The sequence below is a fragment of the Lontra canadensis genome, unplaced genomic scaffold (genome assembly GCF_010015895.1).
Source record: "Lontra canadensis isolate GAN:19392208 unplaced genomic scaffold, GSC_riverotter_1.0 scaffold24, whole genome shotgun sequence".
Lineage (NCBI taxonomy): Eukaryota > Metazoa > Chordata > Mammalia > Carnivora > Mustelidae > Lontra > Lontra canadensis.
In genome coordinates this window covers 12,974,346-13,000,389 of record NW_022631018.1, presented here as the reverse complement: position 1 = coordinate 13,000,389, position 26,044 = coordinate 12,974,346, and the positions used below count along the sequence as shown (strand labels likewise).

Genomic DNA, 26,044 nt, shown 5'->3' with positions numbered 1-26,044 from the left:
TGGAGCCCAACGGCTACTTTTCAGAGCAGGGGAGTAGGTCGGTGGAACCACACTTGGTGGGGCACCATCCCCAATCCACAGAGCTACACTGACCATGGTCACCAACGACACCCAGCCCCCAGTATGAAGCCTCCAAGGAGACAGTGTCACTGCTGGTAGGTGGTCTCCGCCTAGGAAACTGTGACCCCAAAGAGTTAGCATGAGACCCGCTGCTTCAAGTGCTTCCACCTGTATTTCAGCAGTGAGGTGCAGGGGTAGAGCTGCAGGATTCCTAAGTCCTGTGACGTTAAGCAGGTCATATCTTAGGGACCTGGGGCAGGTACTGGAGACCAAAACATCAGCCTTCAAGGTCACTGTTGAGCCCAGCAAACAGACAAGGGGAAAATGGATTTTGCAAGTAAAATAAATAAAAGCTATTTCTGGATGGCAGCATATGTCCTCAATTTCTACACAGTGTTTAAGATAATTAAAGGGACTAGCATATTCCATTCCCCCCTCTGGACTTCTGGGCCATCTGTCCTGTGGTCCGCTGCAGGGCCAGCTCCAGCTTCAGGCAGAGCCCTCTGCCGCCACTCCCTCTGCAGAGTGAGCAGGTGTCCACCGACCACGGAGCGCTGACACTGTTGTGACCGTGAGGAGGCCTGTTTTCAGTTCAGAGCCCAAGAAGTGTGGGTGACGCTCTGTTGCACTGTAACGAGTAGGGCATGAACGGCAAGGGAAGCCCAGTCCAGTCTCTGTCCCCCAGTGTTGCATTATTTCTGTTTCGTTGTAAGCAGAAGATCCCAAGTGTGATCTCACTCAGAAAGGGAAAAGACTTCCTCTGTGGCAAATCCTAAAAGAGGCGTCATCTCCATTTGGGAGAGAAGTGAAGGAGAGGGAGGGTCCAGGATGACCCCTACTTTGTCCAGGGATGGGGGAAGGAGGAACGGTCTAGCCTGTGACTCTATGCGGTGCCACTCACGCGGGCTCTGCTGCCTTCTTACTCAGCCTGAGAGTCCCCCGGTGCACCTGCCCCCATGGCTTTACCTGCAGCCCCCGCACGTCTTCCGTGTGAGCAACGTCACCAACAGCAGGTGGGAGGGAGCAGCACCATGTGAGTGGAGGTGAAGGGCAGTGATTTACCCCCAAAGTCTGGACAAAGGTCAGCTCACCTCTCATGAGGGAGAGCCCAGGCTAGGGAGAGGGGCTATGCCAAGGACAACACCACATCCAACACGGTGACCACAGAAACCACACAGAAGGCACTAGAAATGAAAATGGGGGAAGAAGCGGAGAGTATGAAAAGTTAGAGCAGGAAGATTTAAAAAGCTACCAAGAAGATTGTATGAGAAATTCAGGGACCCTGACCAGCAAATGATCGGAACTAAGGAGGCTATAATTCCCGGAGCTCCATGTATAGACTATTCTGTCCCCAGAACATTGGCTAACGATGATGGCAACCACTGAGTGTCCACAATCTCCCAACCGAATCTTTCATCTAACTGAACCCATAAAGCAGCTTTGCCAGATAGATCACTCTTATTTCACAAGAGTAAACAAAGAAGAAAACAGGGAAATTTACCAAAGTCAAATGGTGAGGAAACAAAAGAACCCGGGACAGTCAGACTTCAGAGCACGTGCTCTCTTCGCTGTATGAGCTGCCATGTTACCCACCACCCAGATTTGATTTGATCTCTCTGGCTAGTGTCACCGATGTTACAAGTACAGGCTTGAGGACTAGAACCCAACCCCTCTATCTAACTGCACTGTCTATAGTAATCCTACTGCCATAACTAAGATATTGATTGAGCAAACAGTAGTGGGAAAATGGGACATCCATATGCAAAAGATGAACACCGTAAGAAAACTACCTCAAAACGGATCAAAGACCTAAATGCGAAACCTGAAACTATAAAATGTCTAATAGAAAACATAGATGAAAAATCTTTCTTCTCTTAGATTAGGCAAATACTTCCCAGATATGGCGTCAAAAGACTGATCCACCGGAAGAATAAACATTGTTAAAATGTCTACACTGCCTAGAGCAATCTATACTTGTAATGCCATGCTGATCAAAATTCACCGGTATTTTTCAAAGAGCTGGAGCAAATAATCCTAAAATTTGTATGGAATCAGAAGAGACCCTGAATTGCTAAGGAAATGTTGAAAAACAAAAATAAAACTGGCGGCATCACGTTACCTGATTTCAAGCTTTACTACAAAGCTGTGATCACCAAGACAGCATGGTACTGGCATAAAAACAGACACATAGACCAGTGGAACAGAGTAGAGAGCCCAGATATGGACCCTCAACTCTATGGTCAAATCATCTTTGACAAAGCAGGAAAAAATATACAGTGGAAAAAAGATAGTCTCTTCAATAAATGGTGCTAGGAAAACTGGATAGCTATATGTAGAAGAATGAAACTCGACCATTCTCTTACACTGTATGCAAAGATAAACTCGAAATGGATAAAAGACCTCAACGTGAGACAGGAATCCATCAGAATCCTAGAGGAGGACATAGGCAGTAACCTCTTTGATATCAGCCACAGCAACTTCTTTCAAGATATGTCTCCAAAGGCAAAGGAAACAAAAGCGAAAATGAACTTTTGGAACTTCCTCAAGATCAAAAGCTTCTGCACAGCAAAGGAAACTGTCAACAAAACAAAGAGGCAATCCATGGAATAGGAGAAGATATTTGCAAATGACAGTACAGACAAAAGGTTGATATCCAGGATCTATAAAGAACTTCTCAAACTCAACACACACAAAACAGATAATCATATAAAAAAATGGGCAGAAGATATGAACAGACACTTCTCCAACGAAGACATACAAATGGCTATCAGACACATGAAAAAATGTTCATCATCACTAGCCATTAGGGAGATTCAAATTAAAACCACATTGAGATACCACCTTACACCAGTTAGAATGGCCAAAATTAGCAAGACAGGAAACACCGTGTGTTGGAGAGGATGTGGAGAAAGGGGAACCGTCTTACACTGTTGGTGGGAATGCAAGTTGGTGCAGCCACTTTGGAGAACAGTGTGGAGATTCCTCAAGAAATTAAAAACAGAGCTTCCCTATGACCCTGCAATTGCACTACTGGGTATTTACCCCAAAGATACAGATGTAGTGAAAAGAAGGGCCATCTGTACCCCAATGTTTATAGCAGCAATGGCCATGGTCGCCAAACTGTGGAAAGAACCAAGATGCCCTTCAATGGACGAATGGATAAGGAAGATGTGGTCCATATGCACTATGGAGTATGATGCCTCCATCAGAAAGGATGAATACCCAACTTTTGTAGCAACATGGACGGGCCTGGAAGAGATTATGCTGAGTGAAATAAGTCAAGCAGAGAGAGTCAAGTATCATATGGTTTCACTTATTTGTGAAGCATAACAAATAGCATAGAGGACAAGGGGAGATGGAGAGGAGAAGGGAGTTGAGGGAAATTGGAAGGGGAGGTGAACCATGAGAGACTATGGACTCTGAAAAACAATCTGAAGGTTTTGAAGGGGCGGGGGGTGGGAGGTTGGGGGAGCTAGGTGGTGAGTATTAAGGAGGGCACGTATTACATGGAGCACTGGGTGTGGTGCACAAACAATAAATACTGTTACGCTGGAAAGATATAAAAATAAATAAATAAATAAAAATTTAAAAAAAAAGACTGAGCCATAAAAAAAATACGAAAAATTAGACTATGTCAAAATTTAAAACTTATGCTTTTCAAAAGACTGTTAAGAAAATGAAAAAAATAAGCCTCAGACAGAAAAAATAATCTAATTTTTTAGATACATCTAATAGAAACAAAAAAAAACACAAAACTTGTGTAAAGAATACAGAGCTCTGGGTCACCTGCATGACTCAGTGGGTTAAGTGTCTGACTTTTGATTTTGGCTCAGGTCATAATCTCAGTGTTGTGAGATGGAGGCCCATGTCAGCTCCACGCCCAACAGGGAATCTGCTTAAGATTCTCTCTCTGTCTGTCCCACTGCTCACTTTCCTCACTCACATTCTCTCTCTAAAATAAATAAATCTTAAAAAAAAAAAAAAAGAGAGAGAGAGAGAGAGTAAGGAACTCTAGACTTCAGAAAGGTGACAGAGTGGGGGGATCCTAAACTCATGGGTCCACAGATACAAGTAGATAACACCCACATCAGTGTAAATGAGAAAACAACCCAAAGACGGGCAGGACAGACTCTCCACCAATAAATGTAGAGAAGAGGCCAGAAGAAGGGTAAGAAGGGCAGAGACATGGTTGGGAGCAAAACAGACCCAGGAGACTGTTGGCGAGAGGGAGGGACCCATGGTCACAGAGGGAAGAGATGCCTGGCTCCCGCACAAGCCGCCCCAGGCCCGGGGGACCGGCATGGGGAAAATGAATCCCCCTAACACCTGGGTTTGAAAACCAGAGGGCCCTAACATCCAAAGTTCTCCCCACCAGGGGGTCTTAACACCTGGAATTTAAACATCAGTGGGCGTGTCTCTGGGAGAGCTGCGAGGGCACAGAGAACTGAGTCCCTGTCCTTTGAGAAGTAGAACAGATGGCCCAGCGGGGATACGGCCCAGAAGCAGCAGTTCGGCAAATGCCTGGGGTATACAGGAGGGAGACTGGAGGTTTATTTACTTATCTCGGAGCTTGTTCTGCAGGGGGTAGGGACCTTCGGGAGACTTCCCCCAGAACAGAGGAGCTGGTGCCATTTTCCTCCCCTGCCCCCAAGCTTAGACACACAGACACCTGCAAAAACCAGCTGCAGCACTAACACTCCCCACCGAGCTTGCCAACAGCACACCCTGCCCCTGAGTGCTTCTGCAGATCCAACCCCCCCAAACCAGGAGGGCTCAGCAGGGGTTGCCCCAAGCTGCCGGAGGTCCCCTCAGCTGCACAAGCAACACACAGGAGACACCCCTGAAACACCAGGTTCTGCAGAGCAAAGCTGCAAAACAACTATAAAACAAGTAACAAAATGACAAGAAGTACTTTCCTATCAATAATTCCTATGAATATAAATGGACTCAATGCTCCAATCAAAAGAGAAGGGGGTGACAGAATGGATTAAAAAAAATAAGACCCGTCCATATGCTGCCTACAAGAGACTTACTTCAGACCTCAAGACACATGCAGATTCAAAGTGAAGTAATGCATTTAGCATGCAATTGGAAGTGAAAAGAAGGCCCAGATAGCAATACTTCTGTCAGACAAAACAGACTTTAAAGATTTTATTTATTTATTTGACAGACAGAGATCACAAGCAGGCAGAGAGGCAGGAAGAGAGAGAGAGGGAGAAGCAGGCTCCCCACTGAGCAGGGAGCCCGATGCAGGGCTCCATCCCAGGACCCCAGGACCGTGACCCGAGCCGCAAGCAGAGGCTTAACCCACTGAGCCACCCAGGTGCCCCAGACTTTAAAACAAAGACTGTAACAAGAGACAAAGAAGGACACTATATAAACATAAAGGGAATAATCCAAGAAGAAGAAACAACAATTGTAAATATTTATGCACCCAACATGGGAGCATCCAATACATAGAGCAGTTCATAACAAACATGAAGGAAATAGTGGAGACTAATACAGTAAGGGGCGGGGGGACTGTAACATCTCACTTCCATCAACAGATAAATCATCCAAATAGAAAATCAAGGAAATAATGGATCTGAATGACACATCAGACCACATGGATTTAACAGATATATTCAGAACATTCTATCCTAAAACAGCAGAATACACATTCTTTTCAAGTATACATGGAACATTCTCCCAAACAGATCACATGTTAGGCCACAAAAACAAGTCTCAACAAATTCAGAAAGACTGAATTCATTCCATGCATCCTCCCCAACCACAACACCATGAAGTTAGAAATCAACCACAAGGAGAATCTGGAAAGAGAACAAATACACGGAGGTTAAATAACATGCTACTAAACAATAAAGGGGTCAACCAAGAAATCAAAGAGAGAATTAAAAAAATACATGGAGACAACTGAAAATGAAGCCCAATGGTGCAAACTCAGGGATGCAGCAAAAGCTGTTGTGGGATGGAAGCTTATAGCAATCCGGGCCCACCTCACGAAGCAAGAAAAAGCTCAAACACTCAACCTGACCTTATACCTAAAGAAGCTACCAAAAGAACTAACCAAACCAAACCAGTAGAAGTAAGGAAATCATAAAGATTAGAGCAGAAATGAATGAAATAGAAACTAAAACAGGGAATAAAACAGATCAATAAAAGCAGGAGCTGTTTTTTGAAAAGATAAACAAAATTGATAAACCTGTAGCCAGGCTCATCAGAGAGAGGACTCAAACAAACAAAATCAGAAATGAGAGAAAAGAAATAAAAATGACTCCACAGAAATACAAAGCACTATAAGAGAATATTATGAAAAATTATGTGCCAACAAATTGGACAACCTAGAAGAAATGGATAAACTCCTAGAAACATATAACCTGCCAAAACTGAATCAGGAAAAGCAGAAAATTTGAATAGACCAATTACCAACAATGCAATTGAATCAGTAATTAAAACACTTCCAGCAAACAAAGGTCTAGGACCACAACCTCACATGTGAATTCTACCAAATACTTAAAGATGAGTTAATACCTATTCTGCTCAAAGTACTCCAAAAATTAGATGAGGAAGAAAAGCTTCCAAATTCATTATATGAGGCCAGCATTACCCTGATACTAAAACCAGATAAAAGACATAACAAAAAAAGAACTATAGGCCAATATCTCTCATGAACATAGATGCAAAAATTCTCAACAGCATACTCGCAAGTTGCATCTAACAATACATTAAAAAAATCATTCACCATGATCAAGTGGGATTCACTCCTGGGATGCAAGAGTGTCCCACTATTCGCAAATCAATCAGTGTGGATACATCACATCCACAAGAAAAAGAGTAAGAACCATATGATCATCTCGATAGATGCAACAAAAGCATCTGACAAAGTAAAACATCCATTCATGATCAAAACCCTCAACAAAGTAGGTTTAGAGGAAACGTACTTCACCATAATAAAAACCATACATGAAAATTGCACAGCTAACATCATACTCAATGGTGAAAAACTGAGGAACAAGACAAGGATGTCCACTTTTGCCATTTGTATGCAGGCGGTCCTAGCCACAACAATCAGATAAGAAAAAGAAATAAAAGGCATAAATATTGATAAAGAAGGGGTAAAACGTTCACTATTTGCAGACGACATGATACTATATGTAGAAGACCCTAAAGACTGCACCAAAAACTACTAGAACTGGTAAAAGAATCCAGTAAGGTTGGATTGACTCAGTGGGTTAAGCGTCTGACTTTTGATTTTGGCTCAGGTCATAATCTCAGTGTTGTGAGATATACAGAAATCTGTTGCATTTCTATACACTAATAATGAAGTCGCAGAAAGAGAAATAAGGAAAGAATCCCATTTACAATCGCACCAAAAATAGTAAAACACTTAGGAATAAACTTAACCAAAGAGTTAAAACACCTCTATTCTGAAAACTACAAGACGCTGATGAAAGAAATTGAAGATGACACACGCAAATGAAAAAGCCCTTCCATGCTCATAGGTTGGCAGAGCAAGAATACGGTCAAAATGTCTATACTAACCAAAGCAATCTACAGATTTAATGCAGTCCCTATCCAAATACCAACAGCATTTTTTCCTTGACATCACTATGCATCTACTGGATTACAATAATGATTACAAACAAAAGAAAAACTGACAAAATCAAGTGGCAAGCATGTGGAGTAACTGAAATTCTCACTCATTGCCTGTGCGAGTTCAAAACAGTACAGCTACACTGGAGAACAGTCTGGCAGTTTCTTATAAACTTAAACATACATTCACTATGCAGTCCAATCAGCCTACGCCTAGGTATTTACACAGATGAAATGAATATTTATATTCTCACAACAACCTGTATGTGAGTGTTTACAGTGGCTGTACTGACAACCACTGAGAAAACCAAATGTCCTTCAGCTGGTGAATGGGTAAACTGTGGAACAGCCACGTAGTAGAACACCATGTGGCAAGAAGAAGGAGCCCAGTACTGAGATTAGAGAGTTGTATGTGTGTGCAAAATAACGCGGTGCATACTGAATGCGTAATGCTACGTGAAGGAACCCAGAATCGAACGACTGACTGGATCCACTCACAGGATCTTCTGAACAAAGTGAAGCTGCAGTGACAGAAAGCGCGTCAGAAGTCAGCAGGCGCTGGAAGCGGGGGAAGAGGGGACCACAAGGTGGTAGGAAGGAATCTGGTGGGGGGAACGGGACTTTCCTTTGAGTAGTGGCGGTGGTTGCGGACGGCATGCATTTTGAAAAGAGTGAATTTTACTGAATGAAAGTGAAACCTGAATTGTATTTTATTTTTTTAAAGATTTTATTTATTCATTTGAGAGGAAGAGAGATAGTGAGAGAGAGCGCGAGCCCAATGTGGACCTGAGATGATGACCTGAGCAGAAGGCAGATGCCCAACTGACTGAGCCACCCAGGCACTGGGATACTTCAATCTTTAAAAAACAGGAAGAGTATACTTGCTATTCATAAAACGAGAGAGACAGCAGAGTGGAGAGGTAAAGATGATGGCCTCTGCAGCTAAAAGCCCCAGTTACCTCATCTGTGCAATAGGAAGAAGGGCGCTGCCCTCCTCACGTCACGGCGACTGGATGAGACGAGGTGTACAAATCACTCAGCCCAGTACCGAGCATGAGGGACGTGCCCCCAGAGCTCTAGCAGGCATCCTAACACAGAACATTCCCTGAGAAAGGTCACGCCTTCTCCAGCACTTCCTGGACGCTGCGTGCCCCGTGGTGGGCTAGGTATGGTGCCTGGGACACGGGAACTCAGACGTCTGTGTCCCAGCAGCTGTCACCAGCGCCCCCTCAGCTCCCTGAGCTGGAGCCTCTTGCAGACCACGAGCTGAAAGAAAAGCGTTTTTGTGCAAGAACTGGAATGGCTGCAAGAAAGAATTCCTGTCACCACAAACTGCGGAGCCACCCTCTTCTTGCCCTGGGGTGGAATTCTGAACGCACCAGAGCACCCCGAAACAGCCTGGGAGCACAGCTGTCTGCTGTCTGGGGAGAAGGCGGGGCTGTGACGAGCCGGCAGCATGTTCCAAGGAGACACAATAGCTACATTGTTTATTTCCCGGGCCAACTTTGTAGGCCACAGACCAGGACCATCTTACCTAGCCCAGGAGCCTCTCCCATTCCGCGGTAACACCGCAGATGGGATCGTGCGGTCAGGAAGTCAACCAACTCCTTTCCTCCCTTGAGCGTTCAGTGCAAGCCAGCTCTGAGCTCACCCCAGGGACAGCCTTTCTTCTGTTGTCGGGAGAAGCAAGGCAGAGAGAACACATACTCCCGTGGGCTTGGACACCATGAAATCTGTCTTTGTCTGTCTGTCTCTCTCTCTCTCACACACACACACACACACACACACCATTCTTCGATCCCCTGCCAAATCTTCCTGAAGATAAGGTAATCCCGTTACGATGAAAACATCAGACACGGGGCCCACGCTCCACTTAGGCTGTTAAAACCTATAATATGAAACAACTCAGAGCTGTTTGAGCTCATCCACCCGCCACAAGGCATTTCTGCTTACAATTAACTTAGCAAAATGGAAGAAGGCAGCAGAAAAAAATCTCGGTTTACTAAATGACCTTTAAGTAATTGCTTGTATTTTAAATAGACTCAAATTACCATCAACTTCTTCTTGGGCAGAGAACTCTCCTTTCCTTTGACTACAGCTTTAATTCTAACACTGCCTCGATTACTGCTTCAGAGAATCTCCGTTTCTTCCGTGGCTCACTCCTGAGTCTGCTGCCCACTTACCAGAGTCTAACGGAATAGCCCCGTCGAGGCTCAGCGTCTGCCAGACCTGAGCACAGCGCCCCTGGAAGGCGCTCCCCGTGTAGGGTGCTGGGCCACTTCCGGCCTCCATAATGCACAATGTCAGGGAGCCTCAGAAGGGACCAGAGAGGGGAAATTCTATGCTACACACGAGGATCTGCAAACACGGGCTGAAATAATTACCAAGGACAATAACTAACAGCTTCATTCCTACGGAAGAGATTAAGAGGAAATGGATTTAGCACTGTAGCATCAGGAATGAGAAGCTTACTAGGGCTTCGCCCCAGCTTCCTGCCCCCACCCCCAACAGAGCCATTTATTCAACTGTTTCCAGAAGGGATACATTTCCAGAATGACTCTGCTCAAGTCTCTCTCCACAGAAGGCCCTGTGGTAAAGGTTCTGGACCCTTCTCGGGGATCTCAGACAGGCTGGTCCTGGGTAAAAGGTGCACACGTACTTGGAAGCCCCCAGGAGAGTGAGATGGTTTATCCTCACCTCTTCTCCGCCTCCGAAGCTTTGAATTCACACTTACAGGCTTGAAAAGCAAATCGCAGACATCCCATCAAGATGCTGTAAGACTTTGAAGTGCTCCCCTCTACCCCAAACCCCACAGCAACGGTGAGTAAAAGAGAAAAAGAGAAGCCAGAAATAGCTTTACTAATTCAAAAACAAGAAAAAAGTCTCCCTGGACCAAGAATCAAACAGAAAAGCAAAGCAAGACCCAAGCTGATGCTGGGGCCTCGGCTCTGGAAGCAGCAGCAGCAGGAGCGCCTTCCATTCCCGTGGTTAGAATGGACTAGAAAGGCTTCCGGTGAGAAAGGCGAGAGGCTTTAAGCCAGGGGATGAGATATCTGTTAATAGAAAGAGGCTGAAGACACAGGGCTGATGACCTTTTCCCTTAGGCTAAGTATATATAGGAAGCTCTGAGCCTGGAAAGGTCAGAAGACACACTTCTAGGTAGCGAGCACCAAGATGTCCATCACCTAAGTAACCGTGTCCGCAGAGCCCCGACACCACTGCGGCCCATTGGTTCCAAATGCCATGACTCTGAGGGGTCTGGGAGAGGCCAGCTGCATGGCCAGCAGAGAGAGGGGATGCACACAGAAGCAGAGAAAGGAGCAAAACCAAAATACTTCCCACATGAAACGAGCTTGCGTTATCAAATTCCAAACCATTTCGTGAAATGTGATGCTAAGAAAGATAACCAACAAAAATCAAAGATCAATGAAATAATACATTATATGTTAATTTTTAAAAAGTCTCCTAAAAAAAAAAAAAATCAAAGATCAGAACATGAGTTCACTCCAGTGGATAAGCTGTGGCTCTGACTGGCCAAGACTCTTGGGACTATGATGGAGATGCTCAAAAAGGTAACTAACAGAGGAGGATTCAGGAGGAGAGAAAACGAAGCTATGAAGCAGGGATAGGGAGAAATAAAACATAAACTGGGAGATACGGGGAAAAACCAAACTTGAGATCCTAAGAATAAAAAATAGTCCTCAAACCAACCCAGTAGCAAATGACATCCCTAGCATGTGATTTAAGGGAGCTTTAGCTCTAGAAACATGAAATAAATGCCAGAAGCCAAAAGGGGTCATCTTGGGAGCAGGAGAGGGAGAGCATACTAGTGTTCTTTTTTGTTTTGTTTTGTTTAAGATTTTATTTATTGATTTGACAGACAGAGATCACAAGTAGACAGAGAGGCAGGCAGAGAGAGAGAGAGGGAAGCAGGCTCCCTGCTGAGCAGAGAGCCCGATGCGGGACTCGATCCCAGGACCCTGAGATCATGACCTGAGCCGAAGGCAGCGGCTTAACCCACTGAGCCACCCAGGCACCCCATACTAGTGTTTTGAACTGGCTTCTAGCACTTTGATTTTTCAAATTGTATGCATGTATCACTTAAATAAAAATTAAAATAAGGAACTGAAAAGACTGCATGAAATACCATTAACGAAGGATCATCTGAAGGATATGCAGTCCTCGCTTCCCTCTGTATAGTGTAAATTTTATTCTTAGAAGGGAGCAAACCATCTGGGAGGTAGGAACCAAGCATATATCAATTTTAACCCTTCGTGTTACTTCTTTCATTAAGTTATAATTTGAAATTATGAATATAATAAAAATAAAAAATGAATATAATATAATAAATATATATATAATATAATAAAAATAAAAAATGAATATAATAAAAAATCAGCTATTTAAATAATTGTGGAAGTCTGTTAAGGACATCACCACGGAATCATGTGGGACCCTCTGGAGTGGCTCTGGCCTCAGTACTGGGAAAAACTGGGCTCCGGCCGAGGAACCTTGTGTGTCCAGCCTCATGGCTCTTGTAAATTCTGAAATCAGTCCTTTAGCTTTGGCTGCTGGAAGATTTAGAGTAATTTGTGATTGGTTTCTGGTCACTTTATAGGATCAGACAGAATGCCTTTGGGGCACTGACTTGCTTTTGTCTTACTTCCCGTCACTCTTATTTCACAAATTAACGTAAGATTTACAGCCATTATAGCATACACACTCATCTGCCTACATTTACATATTTACGCTGATATGCAGAGAGATGTGTATGCATGTGGGCCTGGAAGCCGATCAGAGGCTTCTCAGGGTGTGATGAGACAGAACGCATTGGGGAAGGAAGAGAAAGGAAGGGAAAAACAGTAGGTCGGACTTTGGGGTCATGGCCTTGAATGCCAAGCTGTGTCTGAAGTTTTATCCTGAAGACTAAAGCCAATAACAAATATTTTCCAAAATTCCGAGTAAAGCAGTGACATGGAAGCTGCCATGGTTCAGAAAACTTGCTGTAGGACAGGGAGCAGGACGGATGATCGAGGGGACATGGAGGGCCAGGGGCTATTTCAATAATCCAGCAGTGAGGTGAGGCAGTGGCGTTGCTGGTAAATGGACAGACACCGTGTTTCAGAAGGATCAGATGTAACAGGCTTTAGGAAAGAAAAAGTGACATGGGCAGTAAACACAGCTTTTTCTTGCCACAAAGCAGATGACATCCAAGGAAGCACGCTGCGTACCAGCCACAAACTTACAGAAACCATCAGTTCCCGTGGGTCTGTTACTCTGCTTCTGTGACAGGATTCTGACCTGTGCAAACCACAGGAGAAGTCAAATGGTTCTGAAACCTCCCTTAGAAGGTAAGTTCTATTCCTTCCAGCAATTAAGCTGCCGATGACTAGAAATGACACGTAACTCCACACGTGCCAATTACAGCCGCTCTGAAAGGCCTCCTGCCTTCCTGAAGCCAGATAGCACATGGGCCCAGCAACATGCAGACGGCACCCTGATAAATACCGCCCGACCCAGAACCCTGCTGAGATGAATTTCTCAGGGTCCAAAAAAAGCAGAAAAATAATGTTGAACACTTTAAACCTTGGAACCGAAGTAAATTTAATTTTGACTTCAGTAGTTTTGAATTCATCATCTTTGAGGGATGCACTAAGCTGGCTTCACCCGGGTCTTACTTTGTCGAAGCAAATCAGTGATACAGAGATATCAGGAGGGATGTTTACATCACTAAACAGAACGAAATTCTCAGGTAAATAGAAACTTGAAAACAGAACTGATGAGCTGATTGAAATCACATCCGTATTCTCATCTCAGGGTATACCCCACTCGCTTCTCCTAGGAAACATTTCAGAGAAACGTGGGTAACAGAGCTGGAAGGGGCCTTAAGAGCATCCAATTTAATTGCGGGTGTTAGACACTGTGTTTGTCTTTCTCTGCCCGACTTATTTCAGTTACCATAATGCCCCCAAGGTCCATCCATGTTCTCGCAAATGACCAGATGCCGTTGTCTTCAAGGGCCGACCAATCTTCCAGTGTATATACACCATGTTTTCTTGAACATTCATCTATGGATGGACACTGAAAATTGTTTCCATGTCTTGGTTATTGCAGACAATGCTGCAATGAATGTGAGGATGCGACTATCTGTTCAAATTAGTGTTTTCATTTCCTTTAGTTAAATACCCAGAAGCAGAACTTCTGGATTATACGGTTGTTCTAGTTTTAATTTTTTGAGGGACATCCATAATGTCTCCCATGGCGGCTGCACCAGTTTGCATTCCCACCAACACGTCCCACACAAGCCTTCCCTTTTCTCCACAATCTCACCAACACCTGTTATTCATCTTTCTGAGTCTAGCCGTGCTGACAGGTGTGAAGAGATACCGATGGCCAACAGGCACATGAAAAGATGCTCAAGGACGGTCTGGGGAGAAATCCCAGGGGATCCCCTACAATCCCGGCATGAGTGGCTATTGCAAAGGGCTAATGCAAAGGGCTAATTCTTGGGCAGGAATTAGCGGTGGATCCAACTTTTCCCGTTTCGTGCACTTATTTCTTTTTCACTGAAAACTAACTGTTTTGAGCACAAGGTCCCTGAGCTCCTGCAGTGAGAACCACAGCCTCTCTCCATTGATGTTGGCACCAGAGACTACAGGGGACTGTGCGGTTGAGAGGGAGCAGGACTAGATTCGGTCCCAAGATCTAAATTTGAGACTTGGTTTTGCCATGTTTTCTTTAACCGCTCCCACAGGCACACCTCTGAACCTCTCTGAGTTGCATTTCCTAATTCACAATTACTGAGTTAAATGACAGTGATTATAAAAGAATTCCCACAAACGTAAAACACTCTATAAAAGTAAGATTTATTCAGATAACTCAGTTGTGTGCAAACTAAAAGTCATATAGGTTTGATGTGAGGAAAGTACATGAATAAAAGAAAAGTTCTTTTTTTTTTTTAAACCTAAATTCATTCATTGTCTTTATGGCTTTTATTTTGGCTTTTCTTCCTTTCTCAGAGAGTAAAAGTTGCTAGAGATAAGTGATCTCTCTCTGCTATGAGCATTATAGCAAAAAGGCTTACAGACCAAATTTTAAGGAAATAACAAACTAGAACAACTCACGAATTGAGTAGCAGCTTCACAGCCATAACGTACCCCAGCGCCCCGCTGTACGCTCTAACAGCGCGCCGGCCTTCAGGGTCCTTTTTATTATATGTTTACCGCCTACATTCCCTCCAGAATCAAGTTCCATAGATCCCACCTGAGATTAAACCTCTCCCTGCTTCGTGGGTGTTAGAAGTTCAAGGAGATAAAACACATGTCCCACCACACATTCTTTTTATCCACCTCCGTTTCCCACTCTGCCCTGAGAGTCATTTCCTTGAGGATTAATGAAAGAAAAGCAGAATTCTCTGAGAGGTCACTGGGATCGTGCCTGCGAGATGCTCCAGGCTGGCCCCCCCACACCCTGCCACGTACCTTGTCTTGGGTTTGGCATCGGAAACAGTCACATTCGAAACAGTATTGGTCCCTCAGCTGCTTGCGGCGCTCCTCACTGGTCATCAGCATGTCCAGGTAGCAGATGGTGAGCTGGGGGGAGGGGGCACAGAGGACAGGGTCACGTGGCTGCGGTGCTCAGCATCTCTAACACGTGCTTACTATCGCTGCTGATTATTTAAGCAGAACGCGTTTTGAACACACCAAAAAGCACAAAAAGGAAAGAGACTACTTACAATCTATGCAAATAATCACACGTAAAATTTTAATGCATTCCCTTCGGGTGTTGTTGTGTGATGAGCACCTGTATATTATACACTTATTTTAAAGACCCCGACTCCTGACCGCTATACACTTTGACACCTCGTCTCTGAGCCACCAAATAAGAGACTATCGAGAGCTGGTGTGTGTCGGGTAGTAAACGCTATAACCATTTGCGATCAGAGAAACCAGATCAATTCCGGCCCCCAAAGGGGAGACGGGTGACACACCCAGGTGTTCCTAAATCCTAATCAGTCCTGCAGCCTCATGGACTCTGAAGTCAACCAAATTTGGTGGCTTTTAAGTTAGGAGACCGTTTTACTTGTGACTACATAGATTAAAAAAAAAAAAAACAAAGAAGGAGAACTAATGTCAGAACGGGATCCTAGATGGAAACCCCTAAGCTGACCTCCTTGGGCTCTTTCAACAGTGATTATGTTGTCTTGAATGGTGAAAGGTCAGGTTTCCCTGTCGCTGTCAAGCTTCACTTGGAGACATAGGTCTTTGGGTAACATTGTGATGTTCACACATTCCACACTCGACCAGATCTATGCACTGAAGGGCTAATTCAACATATACAAAATGGCCCCCCTGATCCCCCTGGCCTGTTCCATCCCTGCTGGACCTGTCCCAGTCCCAGCTGAGAGCAATGCAGCTTTCGTGTCCTTCAAGCAGAAAGTTCAAAGTCATCCTTGACTTCTCCCTCCCTTTCCAATTCTTGCCCAATCCACCAGGAAATTCTGTGCGCTCACATTAAAAATATATCCAGAATCAACCATTTTCTACCTCTCCCAATGTGACCATCTGGTCTGAGTTGCCTTCCTCTCTTGCCCGTAAAACAAGCAAGTTTCACAGCCTGTCTCCCTGCCTCCCCCCGTCCCCCTGCACAACACCCTCTAGGCGGTGATTCTCCATGATTCTCTTTAAACCTAAGACAGATTGTTAAGACAGATCAGCTCTTCCCTGTGTTCAAAATGCTCCAACGGACCCTGCTTTTGCTTACGGGCCATGTCTTGACAAGGGGTCCCACAGCGCAACTTGGCATGTGGTTCCAGGGGCTGTGTCACCAGCCCGCAGTAACATCAGAAAACAAACGCAAAGGAATGTTTAGGAGCTTCTACAGGAGGCTGGTAAGATACTTTATATGACTCTAATAATAAAACACTGGGCTTTTGGCTCCTATGTTTTTAAATTTTCATTTTTCTAATAATTTAATTTCATGAAATTTTACAAAAATATTAGTCTGCAATGGATAAGGGCTAAGAATAATTATAACGATAATAACAACAACAATCACCACCAGCCCAGTTCCCTCTCTAATAAGCACCAACTCCCCACCAGCCCTCAGTTCTTCTGTCCCCATGCATCCACACCCCCACGCCCATCCAACACACTGGCTGCGTCCCCTGTGCTGCCCCCAGAACCCACAACGGGGCCCCCTAACCTGTGCTGGGTTTCAGTCAATCTTGCTTCCTCACTGGAGTCTGACCACCCGACGCTCCCCCCTTCAGGCCCCCTTGTCCCCTCACACTTTTCTCCTTTTCTCTTCTCGGTAACAGGTGTCCACTTGTCACATACTATGTACAATACTTCTGTATTCATTTTTACGTGTAGAAAGTAATCTTGGGGGTGTGTGCGGTGGGTGGAAGTGGAGGTGCCGCAGGAGAGGACAGCAGCAGGACCATCCATGGCAGAAGGTGACCAAAGCTCCGTACAGCGAAAATTCCCAGGTGCTTTTTCTTAGACGTAAAGTTTTAAGACTTAAAAGACTTAAAAGAAAGCATTTTGTGTCTACAAAGCACATCTTACACCCTGGAAAGCATGGTAGAGCACAGAAGGCCATGGTCTTTGACAGAAAACATAGCTTCGGGAGGGCCACAGTGGAAAGGAGGGCTGGTCAGCCAGCCAGAGGGGTCTCACCCACCATGGCCATCCCCAGGGTGACAGGAGCCAGAGCTGGGTCTGGCTGGCTGGCTCTCTCTAGACCCTTCCCACATTAGGCAACTGTAACACGCCACTCTGAAACACAGAAACAAGAGTATCTAGCCTCCGGAAGTATAGACGGTGTTTCTGAACACCTAGTACGTGCCAGGCACTCACGGAGCGAGGCAGCATGGGACAGTGATGATGTGGGTGGATTTGCACATCCACATGGAGCCAGATAGTCTTTCTGCAACACAGCTGCTTCTCAGCCTTCTGGGGGCTAAACGGAGACTCACTTCTTGAGGGGCTGCACTGGCACTGACCCTAAAACGCATAAGCCGGTGTGACACAGAGTTCTATGACAACTGGACTCCTTCGGAATTGAGTCCCTTTTTTTGCTTTGTGATCTGAAGCCAGAGCTGCCTGGGGGCCTTCACATCAGGCAAGTTCCTCTTGTTTATAGACAACACTATGTACCAAATTCCAAATAAACAATTCCGAAACCGCCCTGTGTTTCTGTCTGGGGCAGCATAGGCATTCACCTTGTCTCAACAGGCTCTGAGCGCCCTGGATTCCTTAAATGAGTTGATGGTAAAATGAACTGAACTCCGTGCTCCCTCTTGGGTTGGCTCTGGGACTCTCCTTAATCCAGCCCGACAGCAGTCATCAGCCCCCGCCATCAGATCAGATCAACTGGCAGTAGTTATTGGGTGAGTACGACGTGCCCTGTGTGAAGCCAACAAATCCAGGGCCAGAGAAAGAAGTCTGGCTAACCCAAGACTGAATTACATGTGCCAAAATTCATGAGTGATCATGCCAGCCAGTGAACAGGCAATAAGACACTAGTTACCTCATTTAACGCCACTACACAGACCCTGACAGAGTCCATCCCTACCCCGTTACTGCCCGTGACCACTACCTGCACTGGGCTATGGCTTCCTAACGTGCCTCCCCACCGCCTGTGGTCTACTCTCATCTTTGAAACTCCTCTGAGAGATCTTCCTAAAACTCACATCTGATCACGTCATTTCCCTATGTGAAGAATTTTTTTTTAAGATTTTATTTATTTATTTGACAGAGAGAGATCGCAAGTAGGCAGAGAGCCAGGCAGAGACAGAGGGGGAAGCAAGCTCTCTTCTGAGCTTGATCCCAGGACCCTGAAATCATGACCTGAGCCGAAGGCAGTGGCTTAACTCACTGAGCCACCCAAGTGACCCTACGTGAAGATTTTTGATGACTTCTCGCTGCCTGGGGGGTAAGGCACACAAAGGCTTCCCCACTGATCTTCTGTCTGCCTTTCTAGCCTGGATATCTCTCCGGTCACTTTCTAGTCTTCACGGTTATATACCCTGCAAAGCCTCAGAAACAGTGTGGGTCCTGAGCACCCCTGCCCCTGCCCGCCCGCACTTGCCCTGCACCGTTGGCTTCTTCTGAGTGCTCTCAGCCCGCAAGCTTGACTCAAACATGCCACTTCCCGTGAAGACTGCCCCATTTCCCCCTTTTTGCCTCCTCCATGTTCCTCTGAGTTCACAAAAGACTCTGTATCAAAACTAAGGGTCTCAAATGGCAAAACATTTTATGCATATTTTCGGGGGGGGGGGGAAGTACCATAGGTTACTAACGGGCAATGACAATGAAATCATTTTATCAGCCAAAGATAAAAAACCTTTCTTGCTGCTTCACCACTTTTACTTAAGAATCTGCTCACTACGCGTAGGGCTCATTTAGCAGGAACGTAAATGTGAAACTTGCCATTGATCAGTGGATGCTTTAATGGCACAGAACAAAATCGCATTAAAATATTAATGCCACTGACCATTGCTTTGCCATTTTAGAGCAGCTTTTACGGGAAATGCAGTAAATCACTTGCAACATTAGAGTGAGATGATGAAAGATATCTGCTAGATATGGATATATTGCTTACTTGAAAATTTCAAGGCAAAGGAACCCCTTTTCCATGAAGTCCATCTTTTCATTACATACAAAAGAGTGGATAAGAAGATCAAATTAAAATTAGACTTCGTTTTCATTTCTGGAATCACACAGTGACAATTACAGATTTTTCTGCGGGTACTGGCTCTGAACGGAAAACAAGACAGCAGATCTCACTTATCTTTCAAATCACACCTGCCTGCTAGTCTTTCTCTTCTTCTTGTCACACCTTTGTGCTCCGTCATTAGCAAATCAGGCTAATTTTAGCTGCTTCTTCAGATCCCCCATCATGAGCTGCCACCTGAATTCCTCCTGACTTTGGGGTGCCACTGTCACCTCTTGCTTGGATTACTGCATCAGCCTGACCCTCACTGACCCAAACTTGCTTACACACGGAAAATCTGAACACAGACTGCTGCTTCAGTGTTACCCCACTGCCTGTCCCCACCCCCTTCATGAACATCTACTGGGCGCCTCCCATAGACCAGACATGGCAGGAGTTCCTTGATAAAGCCCCCCCAGGGTCCTACAATCACGTGCAGTCCCTGCATATTCCTTCCTCAGCAGGTCACATTCAAAGTCTCCAGCCTATTGATCAGAACACTTCCTGCTCCTCGAAATCACCATTCTGTCCCTTGTCTCTGTGTCTTTGTCTAGAACGCCTTCCTGTCTCAGCCAACTGGAAATCTATGGTTCCTTTGAGAGTCCAAGTCACTTCTCTGGAAGCCTTTCTTACCCCCTCCCTACCCGGGGCCCTTTCACTACTTGGGTGCCCTGATCTGAATGTCTATAAAGCCCCCGTGTACTTTATCCTACTGTACTTTTCATATTCTGTTATTACTTTCTGTTCTGTGTCAGTTTCCTCGTTTATACCTTAAGGCAAGGCTCCTGAAGGCAAGGCTAGGTCTTACTCATCTTTGTATTCCCAATGCCCACCCCAGGACACAACACCCAATTAAGTAGTCAAATGAGTTAGCACATAAGTAAAGAGGTCTGAGGGAAGAAACAGACTGTCTTAATCTCACAACAATTTAAATTCAAACTGATAGGACGGATACTGATATGCTCAGTTTGTGCAAATCACATTTCTCGAAGTTGATATGGCTCCAGAGGTAGCATCTGTAAGAGCTACAGCCTCTTCTCACCAAGAATCCCCAGGAGGGTGGCCCGGACTGTCCAGCTTTCTTCCCTGATCCATGTTTTAGAACACCGTCAGCGAATAATACACATTTCACGGTTTACCCAAGCCCTGGAGAGGCAGCCGTTAGCAATCCAGCATGAGGGCCATCCCTCAAATCTTACTATAAACCTGTCTGTAGGAAGTACTAGATGAGGAGATAAAAATCCCGAAGCAAAACCAAACCAAACCAACTAACCCAAACCAAACCGACAAACCCAACAATTCAGCATTGCCGTGGAAATCCTGAAGTAGCAAAGTGCAGCAGGCGGTGCTGGTTTGAAGGGAAGGGTCTGAAAGCGGTCTATGGAATGGCTTCATGTGCGGAGAAACAAAGGGTAGGAAATTTCCATGGTGACTTCTACTCTGGAAACTTTGTAAATCCCCAGCTCTCCTGGGCTGAGGTCTGAATGTTCTCATCTCAAACTGGCAACGGCTAGCTCTTGTGTTACTTTCTTTCTGGGGCCCATGGGACACACCTGAAGATTAGAGGTAGTTTTAAAAATGGCTCTAACATTCTATTCCACCTCTGTTTTGCCTTTAGCAAGCCTTATTCACTCACTCAACAGAAACAGAATAAGGATTTTCTCTATAAGAAGCACTATGCAGTGTTTGCTCATGGAGCCTATATTCTGGGACTCACATCCCAGGGAGAACATGCTAGCACTGGGGGCTCCCTGACGAGCAGTAAAGCCAAGATGCAAAGTTGATGCTATGAAACTGCCAAAAGCTTCCAAATTTACTTCCTTGCTCAGTTGATCTAAAGCAAATATTTGCACAGTAAAAAAACCTGCCCTTTTAATCAACCTCAAAATGTCTTTTCTCCTGGTTCCCCCTCTGCCCCAAGTCTGCCCCAAAGGGCCCAGTTTGAAATGTGCAGGAGGAGTGTCGGCGGTGGGCGTGGGGCGCTACAGGCATCAGGGGACTCAGGACAGCAGCCTTCAGCAACGCACGCGTCCTACACAACGAGCCGCTGATCCATCTGGAATGCCAACGGTTCCCTGGGTGATAAGCAATCCTGGTCTTTATGGAAGCTCACTTGAATGGAAGTCAAGTCAACAGGGAGCCATGGATGCCTCCTGGGGATAAGGCCAAGTACCGGGTACTAAAGAAGATACGGAAGTAAGACACAACGGCCTGCCCTCCTGGAGCTTATGGCCGAACAGAGAGGTCATCAGAATAGCCAGAGGAGATCTCAAAGCGAAAGACATTTCCTTCAACCTGGGAAATCGGGAAGAGGTTTATAGAAAGATGATGTTTGAAAGGACCCGGAAAGGTGTGTAACATTAACACAGGAACATGGGGGAAGGGGGACAATTGTGTAGACAAAATGTCACCCACCAAAACATGCACGATGGGGTGGTAAAAATTTTATTTTCTGGAAAAAAAAAAATCAAGCTCTTAGACATAGAGAACAGATCAGTTGATGCCAGAGGTGGGACAGGGGGTCCAAATGGGTGAAGTGGGTCAAAGAGTACCAAGTTCCCATGATAAAGTACATCCGTACAGCATGGGAACTACAGGCAACAATACTGCAAATCATATTTGAAAGTCACTAAGGAGTAAATCTTAAGAATTCTCAAGAACTTTTGAGAAGGAAGAGAGAACATTTCTGTAACTATGTTTGGTGATGGATGTTCACTGGAACTACTGTGGTGATCATTTCACAACATAGACAAACATCAAATCATCATGGGATACTCAGGAAACATACAGAATGTCATATGTCGATTATACCTCAATTAAACAAAATTATCTTCCGAACAAGATGGACAACAAAAGGACTTAGGGAAGGAACCCTCCCTTTGTTGGGAAGATGCTTTGGTAAGTATCATACGGGAACGGATCTGAGTGTACCGGGCCTCATGCTGAGCACAATTATTTTGTGTTGAGCAAGAGGAAGGATTTGCTTGTTGTTCCAGAGATGGAAGGAAAAGGACATGAAAAAAATGAAATCAGCACCAAGAAACAAGACTTTTTTCCAACTAAATGAAAACCAACCAAGGAAAATAATGGGCAGCCAAGCCTAGAAAACCAGGCATAGGAAAATCTCTTTGTTGTTCCTGAAAATTCTGACTGTTCCTAATAGTTTTTCTGTTTGCCTCCAGTTATTGGTTTTTTTTTTTTTTTTTTAATTTAGTAAATCATTGTCCCATTGGCAGCAGCAACACTGTCTCTGCGGACAGTCAGCCCTCAGCTCTGCACTAATGCTGTTGCAAATGGACAGTGCCCCCCTTCCTACCTGCCTTGAAGTCACATGTGGCCCTAGAATAAAAAACATCACTCTCCATCTCATTGACAGATACCCCAGTGTACTGAGCACAGGGGCCCTAAAAAAGGGAAATCCAGTAAGTGGCTGTACAGGAGACAGCTTATTCAGTTGCAAATCAGATTGGAGGGAATCTTCTTGAAGCCAAATCCCTGTCTACATAAAATATGGTGCCCCCGAGTTTAGGTTTTATTGGCTGAGTGTTGCATAAATGCCATAAAAGCTTATGATACTCTGCTTTCCTTGCAATAAATACCCACTTTAGCAAATTGGAAAGTGGAAGGAAACTACGTTCTAAAAAGCGTAAATACCTAGAAGCCCACATTCAGGGTGGTGGGTGTGCAAACCCTGGGGGCTTCCAGGGGCAGCTCATCCCCAGCTGCCCTGTGAGACCTGGAGCTTCGGAGAAGGCTCTTCTTCCCAAGAGGCTGGTGTGGCAGGTTACAACCCTGGAGGGTCAAGGCTAAGTCACTGCTGGAGGTTACACTCCCTGGCCTCTCTTCCCTTCACATCTTTGCTGAACAAACACACATAGAGGTCGCAAGCTCCGCAAAGGCCCCATGACCCGTGAATGAGTAAATCTTGTTTGCTTTCTAGCAAATGAAGGTACATGAGTCACCCACAAAATGGGACAGTAGCCCTGGGGGTAAGGAAATCCTTGGGATCCCATTTACAAGCTAGGCCAGGCTCCTGCCCGGGAAGGATAAGCATGGGCTGGGATGTGAGAGTCTGGTGGACTGTTGCCTGCACTGAGCACAGACACTCCATCACACACTCACACCCCTCTCTTGCACACACAAGAGAGGACCTGCAGAGATCCAGAAAAATGGTGGTTTATGAAGGCAATCCATCTGTAATCCTGGACACGGACTGCAGGGCAAATCGGTCGCTGGGTGGATGCATTATGGCTCTTCTTCCTGGTGGAAAGATCTGGACAAGCTGTCCCTGAGGCACAACTGGTTTCAAGAAAGGGTCTGTGATGCAAAAGGAGGCCAGGCGCTGGGAAAAGCAGATGGCTTACCTCCTCTCCTGCCTCAATGTCCCGGACTGCTCGCAGCAAGAGGTGGGGCCCGTTGAACACAATGGAACAGTTGGGGTCACAGCTGTGATTGAGCAAAGACATACTGGGGGAAAGAGAAAAAAGAGGGTAGTGTCACTCAGCAGACAGAGTCAAACATCTAATGTTCCTGACAGGTAAGTCCGACAGGGCATGAGGGACTGAGGGCTCTAGGAGAAGTCCCAGAAATGTCACTAGCCCACATCGCATACAGCAAAACGCTCCTCAAGATGGAGATTACTTAGGGGAAGTGTGTTAACAAAAACATTTCTGAGCGCTTTCTGGGGTGAGCGTGGGGGACGGCTGTCTCCTTAGATGGCAGCCAGGACACCACCGGCCTTTCTCACACAGCTCTGGCCCGTGCGGCCCCTCTGCAGGATGTGCCTGCCTCCTGAAGGACGACGAGAGTGCTCCCTCTGACGCAGAAAGCCGATTGCATCTTGCGGACGAGATCCTGGAGCGTCTGGGGCCCCGGGCCAGTCATTTTAATACCATGGAAGTGACTTTTTGCCATCTGGAAAGGGAATGAATGTAAGCTGCACCATACTGGGCAATCCTCAGAAGAACGATCAGGGAGCGCTCGCTGTGTAGAAAGCACTTTCTTAGCCCTTACACAGGTCTCTTGAACTCAAGCACCATGTGAATCTCACGGGGGCACGGAGAGATGACAGGACGAGCACGGAGAAGTCAACGGCTTGCCCCAGGATGCACAGCTTGGAAGGGGGCCGAACTGGAAAGAGGCAGTGTGAACTCCAAGCCTCTGCTCCAACCCGTCTTTCTCAGGACCCGACCAACAGACCCGTGACTTACAACACTTGGGAGAAGTAAGAAAAGCAGCTGAATTCTCAGGTTCGCAACTAAAGATAAGAAGGACTATATTCGTATTTGCACCTTTCCAGCACAAAAACAAAATGGACCGAGGAGTGACTGCGGTGTTCGTGGAGGGACGGCCTGGCAGCTCAGGGGAAGAGAGTCCCCTCAGCAGCCGCAGCAGAGAACACTTCAGAAGGCCAAAGCCTGAAAGTCAGGGGCAGTGGAGCTCAGAGTATGCTGAGCCAAAAGACCAAATGACCCCAATGGGTGCAACCCCGTGAGTCTGGTGAAACACCCCTGTGCTTCTGCCCCAGATCGGGGCGGGTTGGGGGATAACCGATTATTTTCAGATTATGTATTTGTTTATTTATTTGAGAGAGAGACAGCATGAGCAGGGGGAGCAGCAGGCAGAGGGAGAAGCAGGCTCCCCACTGAGCGGGGAGCCCCGACGCGGGGCTCCATCCCAGACCCTGAGATCACGACCTGAGCTGAAGGCAGATGACCGACCGACTGAGCCACCCAGATGCCCCAAGGTCATAACCAAGTTTCCTTAGCACCCACGATCCCTAACTTCTTACCCCAAGGCTCCTGAGATCAAGAATTTAGGTCTGAGGTCGGCCTCCTTGCTCATATCACAGCATATACTACAGGGTGATAAAATTCTTTCCTTTAAACTTAACACTTTCCATTTTCTTATAATTTATCATTAGGTTTCGAGCATCGCTCTTGAACCAGCTGCGGCAATGGCCATCCTGACACCTTCCACAAGGTCGGGGAGCTGGGTTGTTTCTTCCAGTAAATGAAACACCATTCGCCATACCTCGGATAGAGGCCAACACCAACTTCCTGCATCTCCGCGTTGCAGATGGTGAACGCATTACAGATCACCTGTGAAAACAAGGGGAAGACAATCGGGATTACCAGAGTCGCCTAAGAAACTTCGCAGGCAGGCGAGAGAACAGAAATGTTCAAAAGCAAACGTCGGAGTTTGAATACTTTCAGTGGTTGCTTTGCAAAGATCCAAGCCAAACAGGGAGGCTCTTTCACTTGCAAAAGAAGCTGTCTGGGACACACTTTTCCTTGAGAACGTCGGGTTAGCTGCAGAAGTAGCAACATCCTGCACAAACCTCAGGCTTAAACCAGCACAGGGCCTGTTAATTTCAATCGAAGCTTTTTCTTCCAAGTCACCCAGTCCCATGACAGGTTCAACTTTCAGAATACAAAAAATCTATTTATTGAGAACTAGACTCCTATCAAGTTGGGTTTTTTTTTCCCCCCTCACACTGCCTGCAGTTTCCAAATGCCACTGTCTATTTATGAGGAACAGCAGCCTGTCTCTTATTCCTACAAAGAGGGAAGGACACCGCAAGAGAGTCTGTGATCAGAGCTGATGGACCACAAGGAGCACAGAAAGTCGTTCAGTCCAGCCATGGCAATTACTAGGGACATGGAAGGGCCTC

The 26,044-nt window shown here is 45.8% G+C and overlaps 1 protein-coding gene across 1 annotated transcript in view; it reads right to left on the bottom strand.

Moving 5' to 3' along the window:
* LOC116870773 (histone-lysine N-methyltransferase SMYD3) overlaps positions 1-25,471 on the bottom strand; it is a 149,983-nt gene extending 124,512 nt beyond the window's left edge. The window contains exons 1-3 of the mRNA XM_032862873.1: positions 25,405-25,471; positions 23,736-23,838; positions 15,135-15,245 (exon numbers count right to left, since the gene is read on the bottom strand). Of these exons, the coding sequence (XP_032718764.1) occupies positions 15,135-15,245; positions 23,736-23,838; positions 25,405-25,436 (246 nt within the window). The 5' untranslated portion in view covers positions 25,437-25,471. The remainder of the gene's footprint in view (positions 1-15,134; positions 15,246-23,735; positions 23,839-25,404) is intronic.
* Between the last annotated feature and the right edge of the window lie 573 nt (positions 25,472-26,044).